Source organism: Fundulus heteroclitus, chromosome 15 (genome assembly GCF_011125445.2).
Source record: "Fundulus heteroclitus isolate FHET01 chromosome 15, MU-UCD_Fhet_4.1, whole genome shotgun sequence".
NCBI classification, from domain to species: domain Eukaryota; kingdom Metazoa; phylum Chordata; class Actinopteri; order Cyprinodontiformes; family Fundulidae; genus Fundulus; species Fundulus heteroclitus.
Window position 1 is genome coordinate 13,998,295 of NC_046375.1, and position 25,858 is coordinate 14,024,152.

Consider the following 25,858-nt stretch of genomic DNA (forward strand, 5'->3'; position numbering starts at 1 on the left):
GTTACGCGGAGGGAGTGTGTGCAGCATTTTATTCAACAGGGAGCTGTGACTGTGAGACAGGATCAAAAACAGTCTCAGTAAAGAGGAATGAACTAAAACCTCAAATGAGAGGCATTTAAAGAATGCACTTTACTAATTTAACATTTCAAATCATTTGTCAACTTACAGTACAGTCAAGATTTTCATCTGGTACGTTTCTCTAAGGGGCTTTGCATAAAAACATGATCTGCGGTGAACTTTCCAACACCTGCCAACATGATGAATGGAGAGGGAATTCAGTTTGTGGTTTTGCAGCTTTGCCTAACTCCTGCACAGTTCTTGCTTTGTGGACTCCAAGGTGAAAGCAACCTGAATGCATTTTGTATCTAAGCAGGCATTCATTATTTTAAACTGTTTTGATATAACTAATAGTTTTAGAGATTGGCATTCACAGCTGATACAGCAAATAATAAAATGCAGGTATGGAGTTCAAGTAAATTCAGACTAAATTACATTTATGAATAAAATGTTTTATCTGCGCTAAATACAGTGACATGATCTTGACAGTAACTCACAGTAACTAACAAATACATCACATCTGGTTAAGGGTTGTGTTGCTGTAGCATAAAATTAATTTCAAAGTAAAGTTAGATTTTTCTGTTCTTTGCAGGGCACACTTTGGTGCGAGTATATGCTCTTTTTTCTTAAAAAACAAACTACCAAAAACAATAATCTAGAGTCTGATCATGACAGCATTTCATCCAGAAGTGTATCAGTGCCCAGGTTAAAAAAATAAAAAACTAAAGCTAAGAAAACGATCCCACCAGAGAGCAGTTGATATACAGTCTGACAGATCTACCCCATTTTTAGACTGCAAAACCAGGAAATAGCTGTTTTCATGGTCATTTCATACATCAAATATCTTCCAGAACTAAATTGGGGCTAATGCTTGTATAGCATCAGTTCTTTCTGTTTCCACTTCTGCAAGCGCCGACTCTGGCATACAAAAACTGGTTCTGTTAAAGCTTGGAGATTGTTTGCAAGACCTGGAGGCAGACAGGAGCTTGGAGACGACATAGTGTGTAGAATACTTTAATAATAAACTTTCATAATGGGGAACAAGGAATGCAGGACAAAAATGGAGCAGGTAAACAAACCAGTTATAGCATAACGGAGGAACCAACGAACTTGAGGGGAAAACCAGGTAGCTTATATACAGAGGAAGTGAGGAGAGACGGCATGGAGCGCGGGTGTAAATAATCAGTTGATTATGGGTGACAGCTGAGCACAATGAAGGCAGAAAGCTGAGGCACAAGGAGAATACTGGGCCTAGTCCACACGTAGCCAGATATCTGGGAAAACAAATGCATTTTTGTTTGGTTAGGCCTTTCATCTACATATAAACGCAATTTTACATCTTTAAAAACAAATAATTCTGAAAATTCTGGCCAAAGTGGAAATTTCTAATAGCTCAGTTTTTGAGCTTTTTGTGTACATGGTCAAATGAACTTTTAGGGTCTGATGCATTACCATCTGAGACAAATAATGCAGTGCTGACATCACAAGTGCGACCATTGTTATAGACTTGGCCATGCAATGGTGGAAAAAATTAATGCTATTAGAGAGTTGCTGATTTCCATTTAGTGCTTTGATTGACTGTTTACAATATGTGTCTAATCAATGCTAAACTAGACCATTTCACTGCTAATCAACGGCATCTTGTGTTTATTTCCAACAGACGTTACCTGGGCAATGCACAGCATTTGCTGTCTTCACCTCGGTATCGAGACTTCAAAGTAAAAGCACACATGAAACATTTTAAACATTACTGTTGGTTCAGACACTGCTTGTTTGTTTTTATAAGCCCATATGCTCCAATACGTGGAGGCGCAGAGGAACAAGAGCACTTGGAGGTCATCTGTTGTACAACAACTCTCCCTCCCAACATAGAGGCACAATGCTGTTCAACATCACCCTTTTTGAAGGATTCTGACTGGCTGAAACAGGTTTAAGTGTAACTTCCCCTATGCGTCTGCCATATTTAAAACAACTCTTAATGGTGTATTTGTGCGGGTTTGTGTGGATGAACACTTTTCTAAAAACGATCCTGTGTGTGCAATATTATTCTTAAAAACAATGTGGGAGAGACATTTGTTTTTATAAAGGCCCGGCTACGTATGTACAAGGGCTTAGACAGGGCAGACAAGGAGGAAACCCAGGATGAAATCTAACAGAATACTTAAATGATTACATAACGAACTAATAGAATCCACAAAAGTAAAATTAACCCTGAAGGATAATGACCCACAGGAGGCAAGATCCAGGAACTTAAAGACCCAGTTCAAAATCAAAACACAAGGGATCGTAACAGATGCTATCTCGGCACAAAGAACGGCTTTTCTCAGGCACTGAGGATGGACTTTGGTTTTTAATCAGCCTGAATTAAGACAAAACTGTAAAATCTTAGATTACAACTGCAATGACAAGAGCACATTCTCTCTTATCACCCTTCCATTTATTTGGATATGGTTGTTTTACAACAGAGGGAGGTTCAAACATTTACTAGTGATGCAAAAAAAAAAAAAAAATCACTGATGCAAAGTACAAGAGCTGCTTCTCTGGCTGTGGAAAACCAAATTGATGCCTCTATGCAACCAATGAAAACTAGCTCTAGCATCAGTCCCTGTTCAGCACACAAACTGCTCTGAAAAACTGGGATGCTTTGTCGGAATCTTTATGACTTACAATGAATAACAAGAAAGTGCATGGTAGGACCAAAATGGGAACTTATTTAATCTCAAACACTACAGCTTGTCTGCAGTTTACAGGCAAGCCAGAATCATTCTGGGACAAAAACCTGATGAATAAATGTAAAATACAGTATTGCTTCATTTCTATGTGATAGTGGTGCCATGGCGTGGGCCTACATTGCTACCCCAAATCCAGCAATGTAGCTTTATAGCTTTATTTGCTGGTTTTATCATGTTCTGGACCTATATTACTGTACGTGGTACTTGGCAGATAAACCAACAATTTCTAATTATGCTTGGAAATTCCGAGGAACAAAAATTATATTGGTAAATCTGCTGGAATTGAACTTTTAAAGGAGCACAGTGTAAGTTCCAGGACTTACAAAAAAAGCCAACTAGCTGAAATGACACCAGTGTTGTGCACATGCATGGAAGAGGAGGAAAAGCATCTGATGCTGCAACTGTGCAGGTCTTTTGTTTAGATGCATGATGTCAATGAGATAAGAAAGCTATGGATATTAAATTTAGTCAGTGTTCTCTCACTAATGCATCAATTACGGGAGACTCAACAAAGTAGTCAGGTGAACGAGAGCACGCAGTGCGTATCACCCACGCGCACGCCCAGAGGATTATTTTGTTTACAAATGATGAAATCCTTCAGAACATACTTTCTTTATAGTTTTCCAGTGGCTCTGCTGTCCTTTGTCCTTATCTGTCGCATGTTACCTTTGCTTTCTGACAAACCCAAAGGTACAAAGCCTGTTCTGGTTTTCTCTGTCACTTTCAGCAGAAGAGACAGATGGCAGTCCTTCCATCATTTTAGATCAGCTAAAGGTTTTTTTCTTTCCACTATCACCAAATTCACGCACACACACACAAAATATATATGTTTTGACTTGATTTAAGCTGAAATAAATAGCCTGCATGCAAACAACTTTGTTTTGTATCTAACAATTGGATTGATAAGAATCTATAGCTCAAACTAAAACGTTTTGCTGTGTATTAACCAACATCACGTTTTTGGGAAATACCCAAAGAGCCAGACGCTTCCAGACACAGACCTGACTCACCATGCACCTCACTGCAGACATAATACACAACGTTTATTTTCACCACTGCTTTATTTAACTTCCTTCCTTCCTTCCTTTTGTTCTTCTTTTCCAATATTGTCAGGCAGTTGCAACAGAGAATGTCCATTGATATAGAAAGCTACACGTTAAACACGAATGCGTTATCACATGCTGATAGATGCAGAATGTGTGAATCTGCTGAATATGCATCTAAAACTATACGTTTTTTTGGAGATTTGGGAATTATTTATATCGGAATCAGTCCATCGAAACAAACTGTTTTACAGTTAAACATTGTTCTTTCCAGTCCTATTTAAAATATAATGACTTCATTCACTTTATATATTCTTCTCAAATAAAGCAAACAAAAAAATGTTTTTTTTACTGTTTTCTGATTTGTCAAGCCATGTATTGAGCATGTAATGTTTCAGAATTAATAAAAAAAAATATTTATAATTTTCTGTTTGGCCACACTGTGACGAAATCTTTAAAGACAATGCCTTAAATAATCAAGAGCTGTTTTTGGATGTTCTATTAAATGTGGTCCTTTCCACATCCATTTCACATTTTGAAGCATAGACTAATACCAAGTAGTACATAATGTTGAAGTGGAAGAAAAATTACAATAAAGATCTCTAAACTTCTCCTGAGACAGTACATTTCAGAATCTACTGCTGGAGCTACAGCTTCATGTTTTTCGGTATCTTTCCACCAGCTTTGCACACCTGACTGAGATTTCTACCCATTGTTCCTTGCAAAGTAGGTCATGCTGAGTCAGTGTCTGTGCACATTTACTTTCAAGCCTTGCCACAGACCCTCACTTAGATTTAAGTCTGAACTTTTGACTCAGAACGTGCTTTGTTTAGGGTGGTAGTCTTACTGAAATGTCAACCTCGATCCCAGTCTTGATTAACATTTGTACAATGAAAATATACTCTGACCTGAGCCGTGGAATTCTGCAGCTCCTCCAGAGCTACCATAGGCATCTTGCCTGCTTTTCAAATGAATGGTCTCCTTGCCAGAGCGGTCATTTTTAGTGGAAAGCTACAACTTGGCATGGTTTGAAGTTGTGTTGTACTCGATTTATTTTTGGATGAGGGATTAAACGGTTTTCTGAAAGATATTCATAGGTTGCAATATTGTTTAAAAGTCATATTCTCCTACAAAGGTTTCTCACGCCTGTATCTTTGACCTCTCTGCTGTGTTCCTTGGTCTTTATAATAGTGTTTGCTGCCTAATTTTCTCTAACAACCCCCGAGGCCTCAACAGACCACATCCTGAGATTAAAGGACTTGCAGGTAGACTCTATTGAAACATGGGACTCCTGAAGGCAGAATTGCATACAATACTGATCTTCCTTTTGACAATTTTTCACTACTTTGTGTTGGTCCATCGCGTAAAATTGCAATATATTACATTGCATTTTGAGATTATATTGTGACGAAACATGAACGATTTTGCTGGCTGTGAATACTATTGAAAGGCACTCCTATCTCCGGTTTAGAAAAGCCATGAGTTCATGCACGTCTTTCTCCATGTTTGGCAGCAGTGAGAGGTTGCTCACTCCCGGAATTGCTCATGTTAAGAAGCCCAGCCTTTCGGAATCTGTGCGACATTGATTTATCCTTGTAAATATAGCACTTCCGCGGGAATATTACTGCAAGCCGGAGACGGAGTGGTCAGAAGGTGTGTGAGACAACAAACCAGGAAACAGTGAGCAACAGAGGGAAAAATAGAAAGATTGAGATCTGTAACCAGGAAGACGAAATTAGGTGTGTCGCACAGCGAGGATGGGAAATTATTTCATTGTAAAAGCCATTAAACAGCTCTGTAATTCATATCTTATTAATTAGTGTCATCATGTTAAAACTTTGCAGTTCATTTTGATGCAGCACACATGGAAGACCATAGTCCCATAAATAATTGGTTGTTTTGACCAACAATTGAAGCAATGGACCTTTCTATATATAGCAATGCAATTCTGGTCAGAAGTTTACATGCAGTCATTTTAATCATCTTTTTGGATATGGTATAAAAATACAACACACAACTTCCACCAGTTCTAGAAGAAAAAATAATTTGGTGCAAAAGCTTGAATTTATTGGGCTATTTCTACAGTCTACATGGGATCAAAATTATACACAGTGGCTCAAATATATGCATGCACCCTAACTGATATTTGGATAAACATACATTAGCAAGCTGTGAATAAACAGCACACCTTTTGTAGCCATAGACCAAGTCATTGTCTAATTGTGTTACTGTCCAATCCTGTTTGTGCCATGTACCAGTTTCTGCATGTAGCTATATAGACCATTAGCATCATGCTTCCTCCACCATATTTGAGAGTTCAAACAGTGTTTTCAGGTTTGAAGACCTCGCTTTGATTCCTCCATATAATTGCCTTGTTACTATCACCAATCTGCTTCATTTTGATCTCCTGTGACAATGAAAATGTTTCATGCATGTTGCTTGTCTGTGCGGACAGCTGCTTATTTCAGTAGAGCCAGTGTCAATTTTCTAGCAAGTGTTTCTTACTTGGTCAGTACCATCTCAGTCCAATTAAATTCTAGAGGAATTACAGGCCCTATGCCATAATTGCAATTACAATGCCAGATAAATAAATTGAAGAGTCTGGTTGTAACATCAGAAAATGTGAACAAGTTGAAAGGCTATAAGCTGCCACAGCTGTTCCATGTTTCCTCTGATTAGCTCATCTGGTTCTTTATCATTTTCCATCCCTGCCTCAGCATTTCATTTAAGCTCCTGGTTTTTCATTGTTTATTGTTGGATTCTTCCGCTTCACTACCTGTCCTCCATGACATGCTCCTCCTGAGATTGCCTTGGTAAATTTTTCCTTTTATTTATTATTAAAGAATTGTTTTTGTCATGGCCATTCTCTGCGCTTGGGCCCTTTATAGGCCAACATGACAGACAAGTATAAGAAAATGCCTATTGACAACTTGTTGAGTGTTTTTAAATTTGGGATTTGTTTCAAGCTGAGAAAAAAAAAATCTTTACTTATTTATCGTTATTTGAGCAGTGTTTCAAAAGGCATATGTTTGTCCTTGATTGTTAACAAACTACTGCAATATAAGTCTTTCAGTCAAAGTAATCGACATAGATGCTGTTCAATATGTCCTGAAAAGAACTTCTCCCTGTGAAAGCCAAAGTAACCCCATGTAAACTTAATTACTCATGGGTTTGCACATGTATGTCTATTTGTCTGTGTTGCAACCTGTCCAGGGTGCACCGTGAGTCTTGCCCAATGACTGCTGGATACACCATAGTGTGATTGGGAACTGAATTGGAATCTATTCATTTCAACAGACTGAGACTTGCAGTAAAAGTAGTAAACATAGGCCTACTCAGGGGATACACAGGCTCCACATTCATTGGTGACCTGTAATGCTTAAACATCAATGGATATTGGGTTATTTAATGAACAACATTATGATCTGATGGCCTACTTATAAAAGATGTGAGGAAAAGAGAGTTTAATGTTTGTACTCCAAAGACAATTTTACAAAGGAATTAACATAGAATTTTAAAAAATGGCTATATAGTTGGGCTCTGCGTCAGAATAAAATGTTCTGCAATACTGACAATCTGTCGCAGTTTGTTCTTTATTGACCCCTGCTGGACGTTGATGAAACTGCGCCTCTGATAAGGCACACTGCAGTCTGTATACATGCATAAAAGACAACTCTGTATCAAATTGACTGTGGTGTTAGGGTACTGTAGTCATAAAACTTTGTTCGCTTGTTAAAGTGCAATCCTCAATAACCGTTGTTGAAATAGCTTTTAGTGTTAAAATACAGTAAAATGAAACCATGAGTGAAAAAGGAGAGTTGAGCAGCCCTAATTATTGCCAGTAATGCTGCCATTTTACCGTTCCGAGAAACTTTCAAATTTCCAGCCGGATTAATTACTGTAATTCGCCCTAAGGGGGCTCTGTATAATTGATGTGAAAAGGCAGGCTCCTGTTTGGGTTCCTTTTCACCAGAACCAGCCCTGAAATATGACACCCGTCGCCATGGAAGCAAAACAACTGCAATCCCCCATATATGGGCAAAGGAAGCGAATGGACGCGTCGAAACGCGCGTTGACGTCACGCACGGGCGGCACGGTACGCACTGAGCTACGTCGACTGAAGGGAGTCGTGTTCCCTTGGCCGTGACAGTAGTGGAGCAGAGACGGAGGTATGAATAATTAATTAGCCTGCTGTTTCTGCGGCTCCCACTCGGTTTAAGCACAATTCTCATCGATTTATATAACTACTGCCAAAAATAGCATGGTGACGTATTTTTGAAGCGACACTCAGCCGAAAATATGTATAAAGTTCATCTTTTTGGACAAAATGTTTTTTTATTGTTGTTGTTGTTTTGTTTTTTTTTTTTGTTTTTTTTTTTGCTTTTACAACAGAATATATATTAGAACATAAAAATTCTCTAAAATAGATGTTGTAAAATAAATTTTTAAGTTATTCTGTCTCTTAAAAGCAGTCACTTCTGTTATTATTATTATTATTATTATTATTATTATTATAAGAAGGAGAATATTAAAAAAAACATCAAAAGTATGCATACAAACTTAAATGAACTGAAGTGCATAAAGTGACTGCATGTCATGTTTTAAAAGTAATAGAGATAGATTTGGATTGTAATTAGAGAACTTGATTTTATGGATAATGAATCATGTTAGTATAATACAATTACAAAAAAAATGTTTTATGTAACTTTTGGAACTGACAACAAAATTTCCACATAAATGAAAGTGGTTATAATGTGTTTTTCCTTTTAAGAAAAGGAAAGTTTTCCTTTTAAGAAATGACATTATCATTTGAAACCTACATCTTGTATTTACTCAGGGTATCATTACAATTAAAATTTGATGAAAATGAGAGAACTAAGCAAAAACAAAAGAAATCTTGTAAAGGGACATATACTTTTTCATAGCACTGTTTCTATCTTTTATCTTTTGAGAAACAATAACATCCTGAATATAAAACAAGAATAAATCTACATTTCACAACAAGAGAATACAATCAATTGTGAAGGTTGTGTTTTATTTTTCATCAATATTCAGTTTATTGTTGTTGTTTTTTTTGTTGTTTTGTTTTTTTGCATCAGCATCATATTTGATGAGTAAAAAAATAAACTATGCCATAAAATACAGTACATCTTGAGAAAATACATGATATGACTATGTTTTCTTTTTTGTTTTTTGGTCATGAAAAAGCTTCAGGTGATAAATGTCAAGTCAGGTCAGGGGACACCTCACAGCAAGATGTTACACCAACACGCTGCTACATTTTAGCATCTCTCTATTTTCACTTGTCACAATAGCACTGTTTTCACATATATTAAGCTATATCGAACGTGAATTAACTTCATATCACAGTTAGGTTTTTTTTAGAAACACAATTTACCATCTTTTCATTGGAATACAGATGATTTTTCAGGATTTTTTGCATGCATTTGGATTCCAGCACAAATGTAAACTCAGACAGTTGAAAATAAATGGAAGAATTCAACCCTGTTACAGTCACAGAAAACACATTGTCTGTATGCACAACCTTAAATCTTCAGGTTTATACATCATAGCTCACACTACAAAAGGTTATTTGAGAGAGATAGCTTGCTAGCTGGTTAGAATACAAATACTGTATATTGTTGCATAAATTATTTGCATTCACAAGGCTAAGAGTGTTGGGGAGTTAAGACTATCTTTTATCAACTCCGACCCGCCGAGGCTGCTTTTGAGGCCCTCGCAGCCGTCAGCCATGGATTCAATCTCAGAACAACTGAAGGAAAACACGGTGAGGTAGCTGCTACAGGTGGGACTGGAAGAAATGACCGGCGGGGTCAAAGACTCGAGGTCGCTTGCCACAGACTTGTACAGAGTTTCCCAGTCGGGGAGGCAGAAGGGCCCGCTCAGGTCTATGTCAGGGACGGACGCAGCCATCTCCAGACTGGGCACCAAATCATCCAGGTCATCTCCCTTAAGGTCCTCCAAGGCCTCCTCTTCTGCACTGGAGCAAAGGAGGATGTTGGAGTTCCCCAAGATGGCTGCAGCAGCCGGGACACAAGACAGGCTGTCTGCGTCCTGGCCAGCGAGGACTTCTCCGACAGCTGCTTTGCTCTCAGGGGGTTTTACATTCTCCAGGATAGAGAGCAGCTGAGGGGAGGCCGGAGGATCCTGCAACACTGAGTCAACATCCTCCTCCTCCTCCTCCTCCTCCTCTCTGTCGCTGTCATCTTGAGCTGGCAGTGTGCAGGAGGACTGGTGGGAAGCTAAAATGTGCTCCAGCTTCTCTTTCTCCTTCAGCAGGTCAGCTATCTCAGTTTGGAGGGTGGACTTCTCCTCTTCCAGCAAATCAGTCTCCTGAGGAAAGAAGGGACAAAAAGAAGAGGGGCTGACAAGCAGACCACGATAGAAACAATAGAAATGTTAATCACTATAGTAAGTCCAAAATGTAGATGCATTAATGCTGATGAAGACCAGAAATAGAGCTGTCCAGTTGTCCAGTTTCAAATCTGCATCGTTAAAGCAACACTATGTAACTTTTGACCACTAGAGGGCTTAGACCTGTAAGTTCCAGGTTTAGCGCCCCAGTAGGCCACTAGCATGTGTTTAAGGGGTGCTCTAGGTCACATGACTTTCTGAGTGACGGATCCACGCCTCTTGACTTACACAGCTGGGTTTTTAAGAAGGGCAGCCCACATAGACCATCAATACACGTCGAGTGCTGTATATTGACATGGAAAATCGAATAATATATCTCAAATTAGGCTAATATGTGGGTCAAAAGTTACGTATTGGGGCTTTAAGGTGCTTTCCATGATTTTTTTTTAAATTACAGTTAATTACAGTCTGATTGCTATTTTACAAACCATCCAGGTTCCTCAGATCTTCTGATAATACTAAACGTAAGAATACAAACCAACGGTATGGCAACATTCTTTATTAGTAAATGGCTTGTACTTGTATAGCGCTTTAACTAGTCTTGACGACCTCCAAAGCGTCATTCGCACCCTGATTGCTATTATTACAGCCTTCACCTGTGGAACCACCTTGAGATGCATCATTTTGTCTTGGCTTCCAGCTGCTATTTAGCACTACATATAGTATAGTTATGTCTTTTAAACAAATTGGTTTTAAGTCCGTTTATATAGGAAAAAAATAAGCTCATTTGATATGTTAGCGCCTTTGTTTAGGTCCATAGTTTTGACATTCAATAGCTATTTAATTTTTTTTTTTTACCTAGACTTTTATTTGGAGGTTGAAATTAGATTGTATATCTTTGAAATAACATAATTTCTTTTTTAAATAAGTGCTGTTTACAGCTGTAAAAAAAAAAAAAAAAAAAAAGTCACACTCTAGCCCAGGAGGTGCGTTAGAAAGTGGCAGTGGAGATAACATGAAAAACCTACACAAACATAAGAATCAATACATAACAATTGCAATCCATCATAGCTAATCTTTGTCACACCTAAATTTATGGTCACATAAAAATATCATATGTAAAGCACCTTGTGCTATACACATTGTTTGTGACTACTGCTGTACTATATATATATATATATATATATATATATATATATATATATATATATATATATATATATATATATATATATATATTTTTTTTTTTTTTGTTTTTTTTTTTTTGTAGCTTATGGGGTTGAGCAGCCGCTGATGATTTGCTCTTTCAGCCTTTAATGCCATGTCATATTAATGCCTCCCTTTCTCCGTGAAGGCGTGCTTGCACTGTGGGGATGTTTTCAGCATAATGTCAAAAAGCAGCACACTTACAGCTTGAAGGGTGTCTATCAGCTCCCTCCGTCTGTTGCGACACTTTGCTGCAGCAATCTTGTTCCTTTCCCTCCTAATCCTCCTCCTCTCCTCGTCTTCTTTAGAGGGCTAAAATCAGCAGGAGAAAAAAAATGTTTATAATGGAGCATTGAGGCTGTGTGATTCTTTTACAGCTGGCATCCTAACACCATTTCCTTTCGCCATGCAAGAAAGAAAATCATTTTCGCCGTGAGTGCCGGGAATACAGATCTTCTCGAAACGCTGCACCAACCAGAACGTGCGAGATGTACGCGTGAACGCGCACTTCATGCAATTTTCCTTCCCCATTTATAGTTAATGGAGCGGTGCCCCTTTAACTTTAATAAACCACTGAATATAATCAACACGCGGCGCTGCTTATTTACACTTACAGCCTAACTGTAACAATAGTGTCTTACCAGAAATCCCGGTCAAAATATTGCTATAATTTGCTGAAGGGGGTCGTGCTGGTGAAGCTATAAATAATTCAGTGGATTAACTAAGTGTATCCAAAAGTAACCACGGCATTAATTGATTAATTAGACCTAATTGAGTAGTTGAAACTGTCATTAAACGTAAATTAGATCCACCCTGCCTACCTTCTCCTTTTGCGCTTTTTTGTTGCACGTTTTTGCCCTCTTTGCACCTGTTGGGGAAGACGACTGGTTTGCGCCATCGGTTTTGTTTTTTGCACAGCCAGATGTGATGGTAGCCGGTTGCACCGTCCACTTCGGCGACGTTGAGATTGCGGTCACACACGGAACAAAGGCGGCTGGTGCAGAGGTGTCACCATCCTGGAAGATATGGCCATTATATGCACAGAGTTATCCTTCTATGCTTTGATCAGATCAGCGAGCAATCGCGCACACGCTGACCTTTATTTAAATGCTGCATCAATCATTTGTCTGAGAAATGTCAGATGACAACAGATACATAAAAAAATGGTTGCAAAAACAAAGCTCGTTTTGTTTACTACCATCATCACCCCAATAAAAGGCCAGCATCCAAATTGTATGAATCTCATTATAATCAATGTTTGGCAAAAAAAGAAAGAAAAAAAAAAGACATCCAATTGCGCTACCACAGCCTAAGACGATAGAAATTTGACGTTTTCAATAAAACAACAACACCAACGTCAATCAAAAAGCAACTGAGGAATATATGTAGGTTTTTCTTTTTTTATCTTCCTGCTGATCAGATCTACCTTGGCCGTGTCCACTGATGATGAAAGCGAGTCAGAAGGAGGACGCAAGCTGCACCCAGGGGTGTCCCCGCCAGGCGCTGCCGGACTACAGCTGGAGGATTGATCGAGTTTAGAGCTGGAGTCTGGATGCATGTTTTTGTATATGTCTCTCTTCTGGGATCAATGCATAAAAAGGTAAAGGAAGAAAAAAAAAAAACACCCGAACCGTCCACGTCTATCTATATGTTCTACGTAAACAGCAGACCACCCCTTCCCTGAACGCCTACTTATACTCCATTTGCCAGCTTTCATAAATGGTAACTGTGCAGATATAGTGGAGAGGCCCGCCTTTTATAGTGAGCCCGAATTTTATGAATGAAATCTGTGTGGCGAGACCGAACCATTCTGCAGAAGGAGACGTGACACAGAAAAAGCGGCGTGACGTTTGTTTTTGCAATTTGACTTTTTAATTCCTAAAAGCTTGCACAGAGTAATTATTCGCACATAAATCAGTAGAACTCGCAATATTTGCACAACTATCCCCCAAAAAATGCGTGCGATTATGAAGCGACACCCCCACCTGCAGAAGGAACCCACCTCCATGAATGAACTACGTCACATTATGTATGCAGCATCTGCATCACGGCTGTGATACCCCCCCACCCCCACCATATATATCGCGACATTGCACTAGAACACACAGGATGATCCTGTCCTGTTTTATTTTTTTAACCATGTTGGAACAATATGCTGGTGTATTAACCTACACTGTGAAAAATCACCTAAGACTGATTGTATGGTCTGCATCCATGACCTGACATTGTGTTTCGCCCGGCTCCGCTTAAACTGCATGCAGCAACAGACCGAGAACCAAAGCAGCCAATCGCCGAATGGCCCAGTCGAGCCATATATGGCTCTTCCGGAGGACCAGCTCGCAGACGGACTGCGTTCGTGTTCGTGTGCGCAACGACAGTGTGTATTGGTCCACTTGCATCACAGCTTACCGCAAAAGAAAAGTGAAACGAGCTCTTGAGAGGTTGCAGCTGTCATACATTTCAGTCGTGTCATATTGAATCCAGCACGTGCTCCGATCAGAGTCTATTTACAGCCTTTATCATGCAAACCTGAATATGTCTTAAAATGACATGTTAAACTGTGTAAAGGTTGGTTTCCCCCTCACTAGTTATGCGTAAAACATCAAAACCTTTTTTTTTATTAATCCGTTTCCTGCGAGATGGATTTGGAATAATGGTGTAAACGCTTTCCCGCACGTCTTAATCCCGCAATACAATGCTGCAGTAGCCTGGAGGGAAACGCTATATTTAGCTTCTCAGATGACCTCACAGATCCACATGTGTGAGAGGCACAGTTGCAGAATAGATACTGACCAGTGGGGCTGCGCGTAACCAGAGGCTTCCCGGCAGTCACTGCCCCCTCTGGGTTTTTACCGGCACAACACTGGGTGGTCGCGCTCAGCTTATTCAAGCACTTGCAAGCGACTCGAAGTTCGAAAGGTTGCCTGCAACTTTATTCAGCTGTCACCGTACGGCTGAAGGCTTTCGTCAAAACAACTTGAGCATGAATGCTCACACACAGAGAAGCTGAAGAGTTCAAAGTTGATGTGAAAGAGGCAAAGTGGTCATTTAAAATCCCGGTGCAGCTTGTATTTATATATGTTGATACACCTGAGTGCTAAGAAATGGAATAGAAACACAAAATGTAGGTAATGTAGAATATTAAATGTGCAAATCACTCGTTTATTTATTTATTTTTGTTAAATATTTCCACAAAAAGCATTATTTTTAATGCAACTAAATGCATTACTACTTATAAGTAATAATAATAATAATAATAATAATAATAATAATAATAATAATAATAATAATAATAATAATAATAATAATAATAATAATAATAATAATAATAACTTATTATAAATGTTATTTGCACGGCTTTACTTTTCTGTGATCCACAAATTTCAGTGAAATCAAACAAAAGCAAACAGTTCAGGCTGACATGGAAGCTTCTGTTCTTGCCAACCCGTCAAAGAAAAAAAGACTCAAGGGTTGTTTCGTGTCCTGTTTCATTCCGCTGCTTTGGAGGCACCATGGTAAAATACAGCGCGAGCCCCTGAGTGCACCAAAACTGACAGAGGTCTCACTCTGACGCGGTTTCCCGGAGGCGCCGCTCCCCATTGTGACGCATGATCAAGGTTTCATTTTATTTTTGTTTGAGTGGTGCTCCCCATCAGGTCCGACGATCTCTGTTGCTATGCAAAACATGTACGTCACTGACGCGAAAAGGGTTAGACGTTGCTGTGGCAACGAGGAATGTTCAACAAAACACAAGCGCGGGAATCAGAACATAGGTCGTTAACAGGAACCGGTGAACTTTGACACAGTGCCACCATTGTGAATAGTTTATACTTTGATAATTTCGGTAGAGTTTATTTTAACAACCGCACAGTTAATAGTCTCGGCTCTTTTTCTAAAGGGTTGCTTTGCTGGCTTGTTTGCCGATGCAAAAACGAGGACAAACACTTGCTAAATTGCATTGTACTTTAATATAATATTGATAATACTGTATTTAAATAACTGAAAATTAAAATAGATAGAATAACTTAAAATAAAATGTCAATACAAAAAAAATGCAACCACATACAAGAGCAAGGCAAATGTCAGGAAGTGTCCAGCCGGCTGACCAAATGAAAAAAACTTTCAACATCCTGTTTTTCAGGTACCTGCAAAGAAAAAAAGGATCCTGGTGAATGACAGCTTTATTTTGTGCTATTCGACTGCTGAACATTAACATTACACCTTGAATCCATACACATCGAAGAGACAGTGAAATGTAAATATTGTCTTGTCATCAATATTGCGTTTCACACATTCCACCCAGCTTCTTATGTAAACTGTAACGGGGGAGCCCCATGAGAAATCCTTTTGCTACAGACTCAGCAAGAAGGAGCCAGGGCACTCCTAAACATGCCAGACTGCTTTTGTGACCTGGTCCACATATCAAACAGGGTTAGGAAGTTGCTCTACACGCCCTTGTTGGCTTGCCAAAGGATTTGCCTGGGCATGTAGCCAGGACACGTCGTGCCTCTTTCATTTTGACACACGCATTTGACGCTACAGATGTACGTTTATACAGAACTGGTTTGGACAAGAAATGCTCCGCTAAACAAATGCTGATAGGATAATTTATGGGTCAAAATCGACTGCTTCAGCTGGTGTTGCAAAAAGAGTGAGGTGCTATTATGATCTATATATCAAGCATAACAATATAACCACAGGCATGTGAAGTGAATACAGCTGAGTACCTGTTTCTCATGGCACCTGTTAGGGAATGGGCTATATTCTAATGCAAGTGAACGCTGTGTCCTCAAAATTAGTCTGTTTGAAGCAGGAAAAATGCAGAAATGTAAGGAATTGCTAACAGCCGTGTTGCAATCGGACCTTTGCGTCTCCAAAACTGGAGTTGCTCTGGGATGTTTCCCGTCTGCTGTGGTCAGTAGTATCCAATAGATTAGCAACTGCAAGTAAAATTGGTAAAGAAGGTAATGCTGCCTATCACGAGAAAGGTGCCAGAAAACACAACGCACCACAGTTTGTTGTAGTTTTTTGACTAATCACACATGCCATGTTTGATCTGTGCCTGATCAGTGTTTATACCATTATTCTGATTTGATCTAAATCTAAAGATCCAAAAATTCCAATCGTATGTTCATTATGTTCATCATCATGTACAAAAACACTTTACTTTTACATTTATTTCATAATTATATTTTAAACCACCACAAGTTCAACTAATTATTTAACTTTATTATCAGCTCAGCGGGTTAACTACAAATAGTTTTAACCTATAGGTTATCTAACATGTTGGACCTAAATAAAGTCAGTGTAAAACTGTATTATTTGTGCATTCTCTTATACAACCAGAGCTGTAAGTTTTGATTGTTTCTAAGTATTTTGTTGAGTAGGTCGCTCTTTTTTTCTGACCATTCTCCAACTTGTTCAGTTTTCACAACAGCCTCTGTGTTTGTTGTTTTTACATAACGTCACGTAGAGCTCCGCCAATCTCGGATGGTATTTCCCATCAAGCGCCGCCCTCGTACAGGATGGTCCACCATATTTGGTAAATGACGCGTCGGGGATCCCGTTCTGGAATATTCCATTTCTCGAGCGAAGACCTTTAAAACGACCATAAACGTAGCGCGTTTCTACACCATTTGATAGAAAAGGAAAGCCTATTTGGTAGTTTGAAGAGAGAACGAGCCCAAGTGGATGTTTTGCTGCGTTGCTGTGCGAATGTTTGGGTGGTTTCCTCCTCGCGGTGACGATGACGAACACTCCCCTTTGCCTACGTCACTGAGACACTCTATATATATGCGCTCCAGCTCCCACAGTTGTCAGTTTAACTTTGAGTAGCAGAGCAAGGACTCCGGGAAAAAACGAGCAACAGCAGGACTTTTAAGAGTTTTTCCACAAACCTACTGAAGGGATTTCCTCGTCTTAAGTTTACATTCCCCCCCCAAAGTAGAGTTTGCGTGGATCTACCGACCTACATTTTCCTTTTGCTACTCTCGGGACGATGATGTTCACCGCTTTCAATACGGAATGCGACTCTTCCTCACGCTGCAGCACAGCCTCCCCGTCCGGGGACAACCTGGGATACTATCCGTCCCCAGCAGGATCTTATTCCAGTTTGGGATCTCCCCAGTCTCAGGTATGTCAAGTTAAATAAATCGCAGTTGTTCATTTTTACATAGTGATGGTCTAAGACTTGATTATTACGCAGACTCTGATTGCGGGCAAGAAGTTAATGAATGATAGCAGCACGATTGCCCTGCAAATAGTGCTGTGCAATCCTCATTGAATCCACCTGGAAACTCCATAGAGAGTTTGTAACGTCACAGCTGACATCACAGGGATATTTTTAAACGGCTCACTTTATATATATCTATCTATCTATATATATATATATATACATACTCCTCTTCTGCAACCTCTCCTCCCCTTGAATGTGTAACAAATCCCCTAATGTTCTATTCTTTATTTCTTCCAGGAATTTGCTGATCTGACAGCATCAAGTGCCTCCTTCATCCCCACCGTCACAGCTATCTCAACCAGTCCAGATCTGCAGTGGATGGTCCAGCCTCTGGTCTCCTCGGTGGCCCCTTCCCACAGAGCTCACCCCTACACCTCAAGCCCCAGCCCGGGCTACCTCAGATCATCCATGAAGTCTGCAACCTCCAGACCTCACCTTTCTACCAAGCGGGGCAGAGCTGAACAGGTACTTATGTGTTCTAATCAGATGGCTTATATGTTTTACCTGGTAATGAATGAGTTGAAATTGTAAGTGCTGCAGGCTGACGTTTTTTTTTTTTCATCATTATGTGCAGATATCTCCTGAGGAGGAAGAGAAGAGAAGAATTCGCAGAGAGAGGAACAAGCAGGCGGCAGCTAAATGCCGCAACAGGAGGCGCGAGCTCACAGACACGCTGCAAGCTGTAAGTATCCCAAAAGATTCACTCGCACTTATTAAAAATGTATATTCACCACCGGAGCTAATGACAATCCGACAGCCAACTAAGTGCCGCTTCCTCTATTTCTTCCCCTCTGCCAGGAAACCGATCTGTTGGAGGATGAGAAGTCCAACCTGCAGAATGACATTGCCAACCTGCTAAAGGAGAAAGAAAGGCTCGAGTTTATTCTGGCAGCCCACCAGCCTATCTGCAAAATCCCCTCAGAACTGGAGGCAGACTTCCCCGCGTCCTGCCTCTCCACCGCCGTCACTTCCGCTATCACTTCCAGCCAGCCGAACTTCACCTCGGCCTCCAACTCCATCTTTTCCAGCACCAGCTCCGTCCCCTCCACCTCAACGGTCTCGAGCAGCATGGTCAAGATGGCCGAACTGGAGGCCTCCGTTCTCGAGGAGTCCCTGGACCTTCTGGCCAAAACGGAGATGGAGACGGCACGCTCGGTCCCTGAGGTCGACCTGTCCAGTTCCCTCTACCCGACCCAGGACTGGGAACCCCTTCACACCTCAGCCAGCAACAATGACTTTGAGCCCCTGTGCACACCTGTGGTGACCTCCACCCCGGCCTGCACTACCTACACGTCTTCGTTCGCCTTCACCTTCCCGGAGGCAGAGACCTTCCCCACCTGTGGCATCGCGCACAGGAGAGGAAGCAGCAGCAACGATCAGTCCTCCGACTCCCTCAGCTCGCCAACCCTGCTGGCCCTTTAGAGACTTCCAAAAAACGAACATTCTTCCTAGAAGCACATTTTCTTGAATATGTGACAGATGTGCAGATTACAGGGCTATGGAGAGGACTTGTACCAGGAAGCAAATTATTCATAATTTTATTTGCTTTTATGTATAGCTACTTGCCTATTACACCGATGTAGCAAGTTATTAAGCATGTTTCAACTAATACCACTGTCGTTCTAGAAGTTCCTTATATGATTTCACGGTGCTAGAAAAAATACAACAAACAAAACAAAAAAACATTTGTTTATTGATGTGTGCTCAGAGCAATAGTTATTATTTGAACCGGTTTGTTTTCTGGTTTATTGAAAGTTAGAGTAATTGTGAACTGTTTGTGCAGCTTAATGCAAAAAGAAAAAAAAAACTGGTGTGCTTTGTCTGAACCATGGTCTGGGTGGTCTATAAAAAACTATAATATTGAGTTTTCTGTGAAAACACTTGTCCTTTTAATTTATTAAATTTATTTTTTTACAGAGTACTGACGAATGTTGTTTGTAAGACATGTGAATAAAACAATAGAGATATTTAAATTCACTCATTGGTCCGACTGATTTTAACAAAAAAAGTACACACACGCACACACATATATATATATATATATATATATATATATATATATATATATATATATATATATATATATATATATATATATATATATATATATATATATATATATATATATATATATATATATATATATATATATAGTTGTACACCAGCGTCTGTCTGAAATGAGCTTGTATAGAAGTGGCTGTATTTTTCCTGCTCCACCACTAGCTCTATTTATTGTTCCGTCTGTTGTCAAGGCTGGCGATACGTCAGGGATTTGACGTCAGTGCGTTCTTTCCATTTTTTTTAATTTGCAAGCCATGCGCGGTGACGTTTTACTTCCGAGCCCAAATATAGAAGCCTACGGGGAGTCGAGTCGCTGTTGCAGTCTTGCCTGGCAAGATGGGGAAAACTGTCCGCTCTGCACGGTTAGCGAGGTTTCGGACGCATTTAGTTTTCCACCAAAAGACAAATATCGCTGTATCGGTGCTTTCACCGAAGTGAATACGGCATGTCCACTGGAAAGGGGAAAATTACGGCTCTCCTTCCGCAATCGAGTCTGTTGTTGCTCTCACATCTCCTTGAGAGACAGAGAGCTTGGAGATTGCAAGAGGATCTGAGAGCAACGTTTAAACCACAACGTACAATGGTTTTACTTTCTGACAGTTGGATTTGGAATAACAATTTTTTTAAAAATGCACAAAAGGGTTCTTAGAAACGATTTACGTGTCAGACCTGTTTGGACACGATAAGCCACTACAAACGTAGCCTATTTTATAGACGCATTATGTGTCAGACACGTGTGCACAACCACTAAGTGGAATTGAAAGGATACATGATTTTCTTTAAGGATACATGGTTTTATTTAATTTAATAAAATTAAATAAAACCAGCAACTATGTCGTGTGCAAACATAGCTCAAGCTCAGTCCATTTTCAGCTCAGGATCCAGTAGTAATGTATAACGTTAAAATGTCTCATGATCTAGATGTTTGGAAGCTAATTCGTAATTCACCAAAAACCTGGTAGATAATTTCTCTCTGTTGAGATCGCAGTTGCACCTAAAGGTAAATAAAAATAACGTATAAATGACCCACTGAATCAACTTTTAAAGACATTTTTCTGTTAACTACAATGTTTTTTTTCCACACATAGCTAAAGAAAACACATTTAACATTGTAAATATTGGACCAGACCAATGAAAAAAGAATATTTTTAATATAGAAATGGGAACTTATAAAAATTATGTTTAATACCTGCTTAAAGGTTGTTGTTTTTAAAAGGTCTTTTTAATCCGGCAAAGGAGCCTCATTGATAGGGATTACTGAAAATTAGTGCTACCTGTTTTCCAATGGAAAGCAAATGACTGAAGATGTAATTTCTCACTCTCAGTTCTGGTAAATAACTTGCAACATTGTTTTTTCAAAGGTGTATCATCAACCTTTCTCATCCGTATGATATTTCATCCCAATTAGGTCTTTTCATCCTTATTTCCACATGCCCAATATCATCCGAAGCGGGATTGCCCAATTTATCTTTCTCACAAAACGTGTACAGGGTGTGTGTGTTGGCCACAACTGCTATCACACAATAAGTAACTAACTCTGACGTCCGAGCCTTTGCAGTGTGGGCACACCCTTTTTTTTTTTTATGAAACACAATGCAAGATACACATCATTGCTCTTCTGTTATGTAAATCTTGAAGCATGCTCCTGCAAGCATAACCTAATAAAACGTCTAAAGAACTTATTCAAATAGCCAAAAACAGAACTTTTCCTTTATACATGGATGACACTTTTAAGAAAGCTTTCAGCAAACCTGCGTTTTTGACAGAACTTCCTGTTTCATCAGCCTTGTGCTCTTGCATAACAGCCTGGTTCTGGCTAAATCTGTTTTCTTTTGCATTGAAGCATCACCTCCTTTTCCAAAGCTCTATGTGCGACCATGCAGCGCCACATAACTCTATTAATATCCATCCTGCCAGGCGTAGGGAGATGGGGGTCGCAGCAGAAATAGCAGGTGCCTTTTGCTTCTTTTAACATCAGCATCAACAGCAGTAAAATTAGACCAGTGTGACGCCAACCTGCGTCGGTGCCTCAGCTCAGGGGAGGAACTAGGCAGTGTATAACGGAGAAAGGAAGAGGAGGAAAGCAGTGCACAGCAAGGCGAGGCTGGAGGAGGAAAAGTGATGAGTACACGAGGATAGCAGGGAGGGAGACAGACAGAGATCCCTGCCTCAGAGGCTGTGAGAGCGGTGATGATGAAACAGCTGAGTTCGCCTACGTGCCATTATGACGAAAGCTCATTTAGGCTTGACTTTGTTTGGATTTTATGTAAAAAAAATAAATAAATAAATGAATGTGTGAACGGGTAGTTGCATTTGCAGCTTATCTCTGGGTTTGCCGTGTTTAGCTCCATCGATCTTGCTGCCAAGGTTGACCTGCTAAAGAAAAGCATACCCCACATCATGGTGTCATGGGGCCACCACACCCTCAAAACCATGTAATGCTTTTTGCCCACTTCACAATTCACCCTAGGTGTTGCTCACCACATAAAATCCCAATAAAATACAGTAAAGTTGTAGACAGAACAAAAGGCTCAATGATTTCTATGAATACTCTCGCAGTATTCCAAGAAGTTAAGTTTGGATAATTCATTTTCTGGTTTGCTTCCCTCTGAAGTTCAGTTTGTCTGGCTTTTGTTTGCTGCTTTTTTTTTTTTTCTTTTTCTTTTACTACCCTGAAGCAATAACGTGCACAACCCACAGTGTGACAGCAGCCGGTTTAAGGGTGTGTACTGACGTGCGTCAGAAGGAACACACTTTTAAGGAAGTATTCCAACTGACATGCAATCATGACACAAAACCAAGAGGGCAATAAAAAAAGGTGAATAAATCACTGAGGAAATGTGGCGTACGAGTTGCGTCTCACATATGCGAAGTATGTAACCCGCAGCAGACATGTTCAAACAGTTTTTATTGGAAATTCACCGACAGGTGCAACAAAGATCGAGTGACGCTTTTGGTGATTTGGGTGATTCAGGGTTAGACATGCTGTGGATTTTTCACATTTTGTAAAGTTAAAACCGCACACCTTGATCTGTTTCAGTGGGATTTTATGTGACAGACCAACGAAAAGTGTTGCATACTTGTGAAGGAAATGGAAAATGCTACATGATTTCCATAACATTTTGCAAATGAGAATCAGCTAAATGTGGTGTGTATTTGTTTTCGGCCTCCTTTTTCTCTAAAACCCTTAATACAAATCCACTGCAACCAACTGCCTCCAGAACTTCCCTTTTAAGTTAACACGGTGCGTAATTTTATCTCAGTATTAATGCAGGTGTTCTGTGATTGGCTCAGAGGTTTGTTAGAGAGCATAAGTGAACAAAGACCATCACAAAGACCAGGAACACAGCAGAAAAAGGAAGCTCAGGGAAAAAGTTGTGGAGAGTTTCAAAGCCTGGCTAGTCAAACAATATCCCCAACTTTTAACACATAGTAAAAAATTATTTAATCCATTAGCCGAATATGTAGAGTATGACACAACTGCGAACAAGCCAGGTAAGGAGAGCATTAATCTGACGAGCAGTCAAGAGGGCCTTGGAATAATCTTTGGAGGAGCTGCAGAGATTCACAGCTCAGGTTGTTGACAGGATGTCTGTTAATCAGACACTTCACAAATCTGTCCTTCGTTAAAGAGCGTTGACAAGAAAACTGTAGCGGAAAGGAAGCAACGAGAAGTCCCATTTAAAATGTGAACAAGGAAGAAGGTGATCTGATCTGGTCAGACGAGTTCAAACTTTGGACGTTTTAGCAAAACACTGTGTCTGGAGGTGAGCGGGCCCATTGTCTTGAACACACCAAGATGAACCATGGTGTAGGTAGCCGCATGCTGTGGGGATGCCTTTGTTTAACAGAGACTGGGAGCCTGGGCAAACAAACAGTCCGGGTTGCAATATAACGGTTTAGTTATATTGCAACCTTGTCCCAATTTCCTGTCCCACTTTTCAGATCTGTATGGCTAAAGATAATGTGAGACGCAAATTAAAGGCCATTGAAGTTTTTGGCGGTGATGTGAGAAAAACGCAGAAAAGTTTGTGGGGTATGACGGCTTGCAAACGCTCTGCAGTCCAAATGTTTTATGACTCGTATTTTCAGTCTAAAATCCCCTGCAGCACAGTGGAGTGTGTGGCGAGCTATTCTTAGAGGCTATTTGACGCACTAAAAAGCAATACTGGAGGGATTTCTCTACCCAATAATTACTGTTCACCTATAGTGCCAGACTCCACTCTCAGCAGCATGTCCTCGTCGCGTCTCATGGGATCCGTAACGAGGATGTTTCCCTGGAAACTGGACAGCTATAGCGTGCACAATTGTGTAATCCCTGAGCGGCTGACAGAAAAATAATGGCTTTTGGGATTTTCAGAATATCTCGGCAAACACTGCTTGCGGTGCATCCATTTCTTCAGGCTGGAGGTTACACCATGCAGCCACATAAAAGCTTTTGTAACGAAATAGCCTTTTCGATCGATAATATCATTGTGAGTGGTTTGAATATTCAAGAAAAATAAGCTACCACGTCGGGAGTGTTGTTCGGCAGGAAAAAAAAATCAAAACTGTGGTTCTCGCTGCCTCGAAATGATGTGTTTGCACAAGTCTTCCCACACACTGCCACTCAATATTAGTCTCAGGAAATGGCCATTCAGACACTCTGGGAAGCCCAGACTGAGAAGGCTCTGTGGTTTATGTAAGACTCCCACTAGAATTTTGCTGGAAATTATGGTTTCCTCAGAGAAATCCCATGGACTTATCAGACATTTTTTAAAACAATACCTGCCAGTACATGCTTTGAAGTTGCCGTATAAATGGTTATTGCTTACTGATAAGACTGCAAATCTTACCAGAGGGACTCTGGTTTGGATCTACAGCTTCACTGTGGTCTCTTTGCAGTATTTTCTGCAGCTCCCCGAAACAACCTGCTTTAACCTGGTATTGGATTGCGACACTTTGAGAGTGTTCAGGCATGTCAGCCTCATATCGCACAGCCAGAGACTACACACAGAGACAACGGAGTCGGAACATTGACATATAATTTAATCAGTCCACAAAATGAATGATGGTTTAGGACTTAAGGTGAAAGTCCTCAAAAGACCTATAAGGAAAATCAAATCAAGTCAGCTTCACCGCTAAATTAGGAGTGTTTGTATGTAAAAATCTGTACTCGAAATTCTGTACTGTAATACCAGATAACGGTATGTTTTGGAAAATAAAAATGTTGCTGATATTATAATTACATGCAAGACAATGTAACAAAGTTAGGTTACATTTCATGTTTTTTGCGGGGTATAAAAAGCTATTTTTATCATGTGAGAAGGTTAAGATTAAGATTTGTGAAATTTGATTTTGTAAATGATTGTGTTTAAAGAACAAATTTAAGATATTTTTGTTTTAACTGAAAAATATATAAGAAATAGTATTAAATCTAATAAAGAATTAGAATTGTTTTTATTATTCACACTAAGATCTTCTCACTAAAGATTTGTCTGTGCAGATTCTCAGTTATTTGGCCCATTGCAACAGCAAACAGGCTTAAATCGGAGGCAACTGGGCTTTTGCTCAGTTCTTTCTGAAAACATTTCGACACCTTTCCAGGAGTCTTTGTCAATCCTGGTGGCTCGCACTTGAGCAACTTGCACTTGATGCGCTGCTTTTTTTTAAGGAAATGGAGGAGTACGTCATGATTCAGGTGACCGAGTGCTCCACTCACACCAAGCAGTAGCTTCTGACGACCCCAGGACAGTGATTTGCATCTGACTCCGATTTAAACCTGCTTGCTGTTACTAATGATTTGAAAGAGGAGGCAAACAATAGTTTAATGATCTGAAATGATTCAAGACCCAACATTTATCAAGAGCTCCTCTGTTTCTCAGGAAACTATGTAAAGAATGTTCATAATTCTAATATTCTACCTGATTAATGCAATAAGTAAAAGTTAAATAAAGATGGGGAATTCAGTGTCTCTGAACCAGCTTTCTCCACCAGAACTCCCATGATTGAACTGAAGAGTGCCTTACTTTGATGAGACTAAGAGGCTTACTCCCATGGAAGCCCCTACCTCAGACCTTCTCTGCGAGAGATTTATATATATTTTTCTTTCTGTGTGCCACAGGTCACTCTGAAACAGACACGTTGTCACCTCTGATACCATCATTGGA

At 39.9% G+C, this 25,858-nt stretch overlaps 2 protein-coding genes across 2 annotated transcripts; one reads left to right on the forward strand and one right to left on the reverse strand.

Moving 5' to 3' along the window:
- Positions 1 to 8,743: 8,743 nt before the first annotated feature.
- On the reverse strand, positions 8,744 to 13,379 carry LOC105929477 (proto-oncogene c-Fos). Its single transcript, XM_012867271.3, has 4 exons — positions 12,840 to 13,379; positions 12,235 to 12,429; positions 11,618 to 11,725; positions 8,744 to 10,186 (listed from the first exon to the last, which is right to left on the reverse strand). The coding sequence occupies exons 1-4, from the start codon at positions 12,969 to 12,971 to the stop codon at positions 9,494 to 9,496; spliced, it is 1,128 nt and encodes a 375-aa protein (XP_012722725.2). The 5' UTR covers positions 12,972 to 13,379; the 3' UTR covers positions 8,744 to 9,493.
- A 3,669-nt stretch (positions 13,380 to 17,048) lies between these two features.
- On the forward strand, positions 17,049 to 19,625 carry fosab (v-fos FBJ murine osteosarcoma viral oncogene homolog Ab). The gene is made up of 4 exons (XM_012867394.3): positions 17,049 to 17,546; positions 17,886 to 18,113; positions 18,223 to 18,330; positions 18,447 to 19,625. The coding sequence occupies exons 1-4, from the start codon at positions 17,412 to 17,414 to the stop codon at positions 19,068 to 19,070; spliced, it is 1,095 nt and encodes a 364-aa protein (XP_012722848.1). The 5' UTR covers positions 17,049 to 17,411; the 3' UTR covers positions 19,071 to 19,625.
- The last annotated feature ends 6,233 nt before the right edge of the window (positions 19,626 to 25,858 follow it).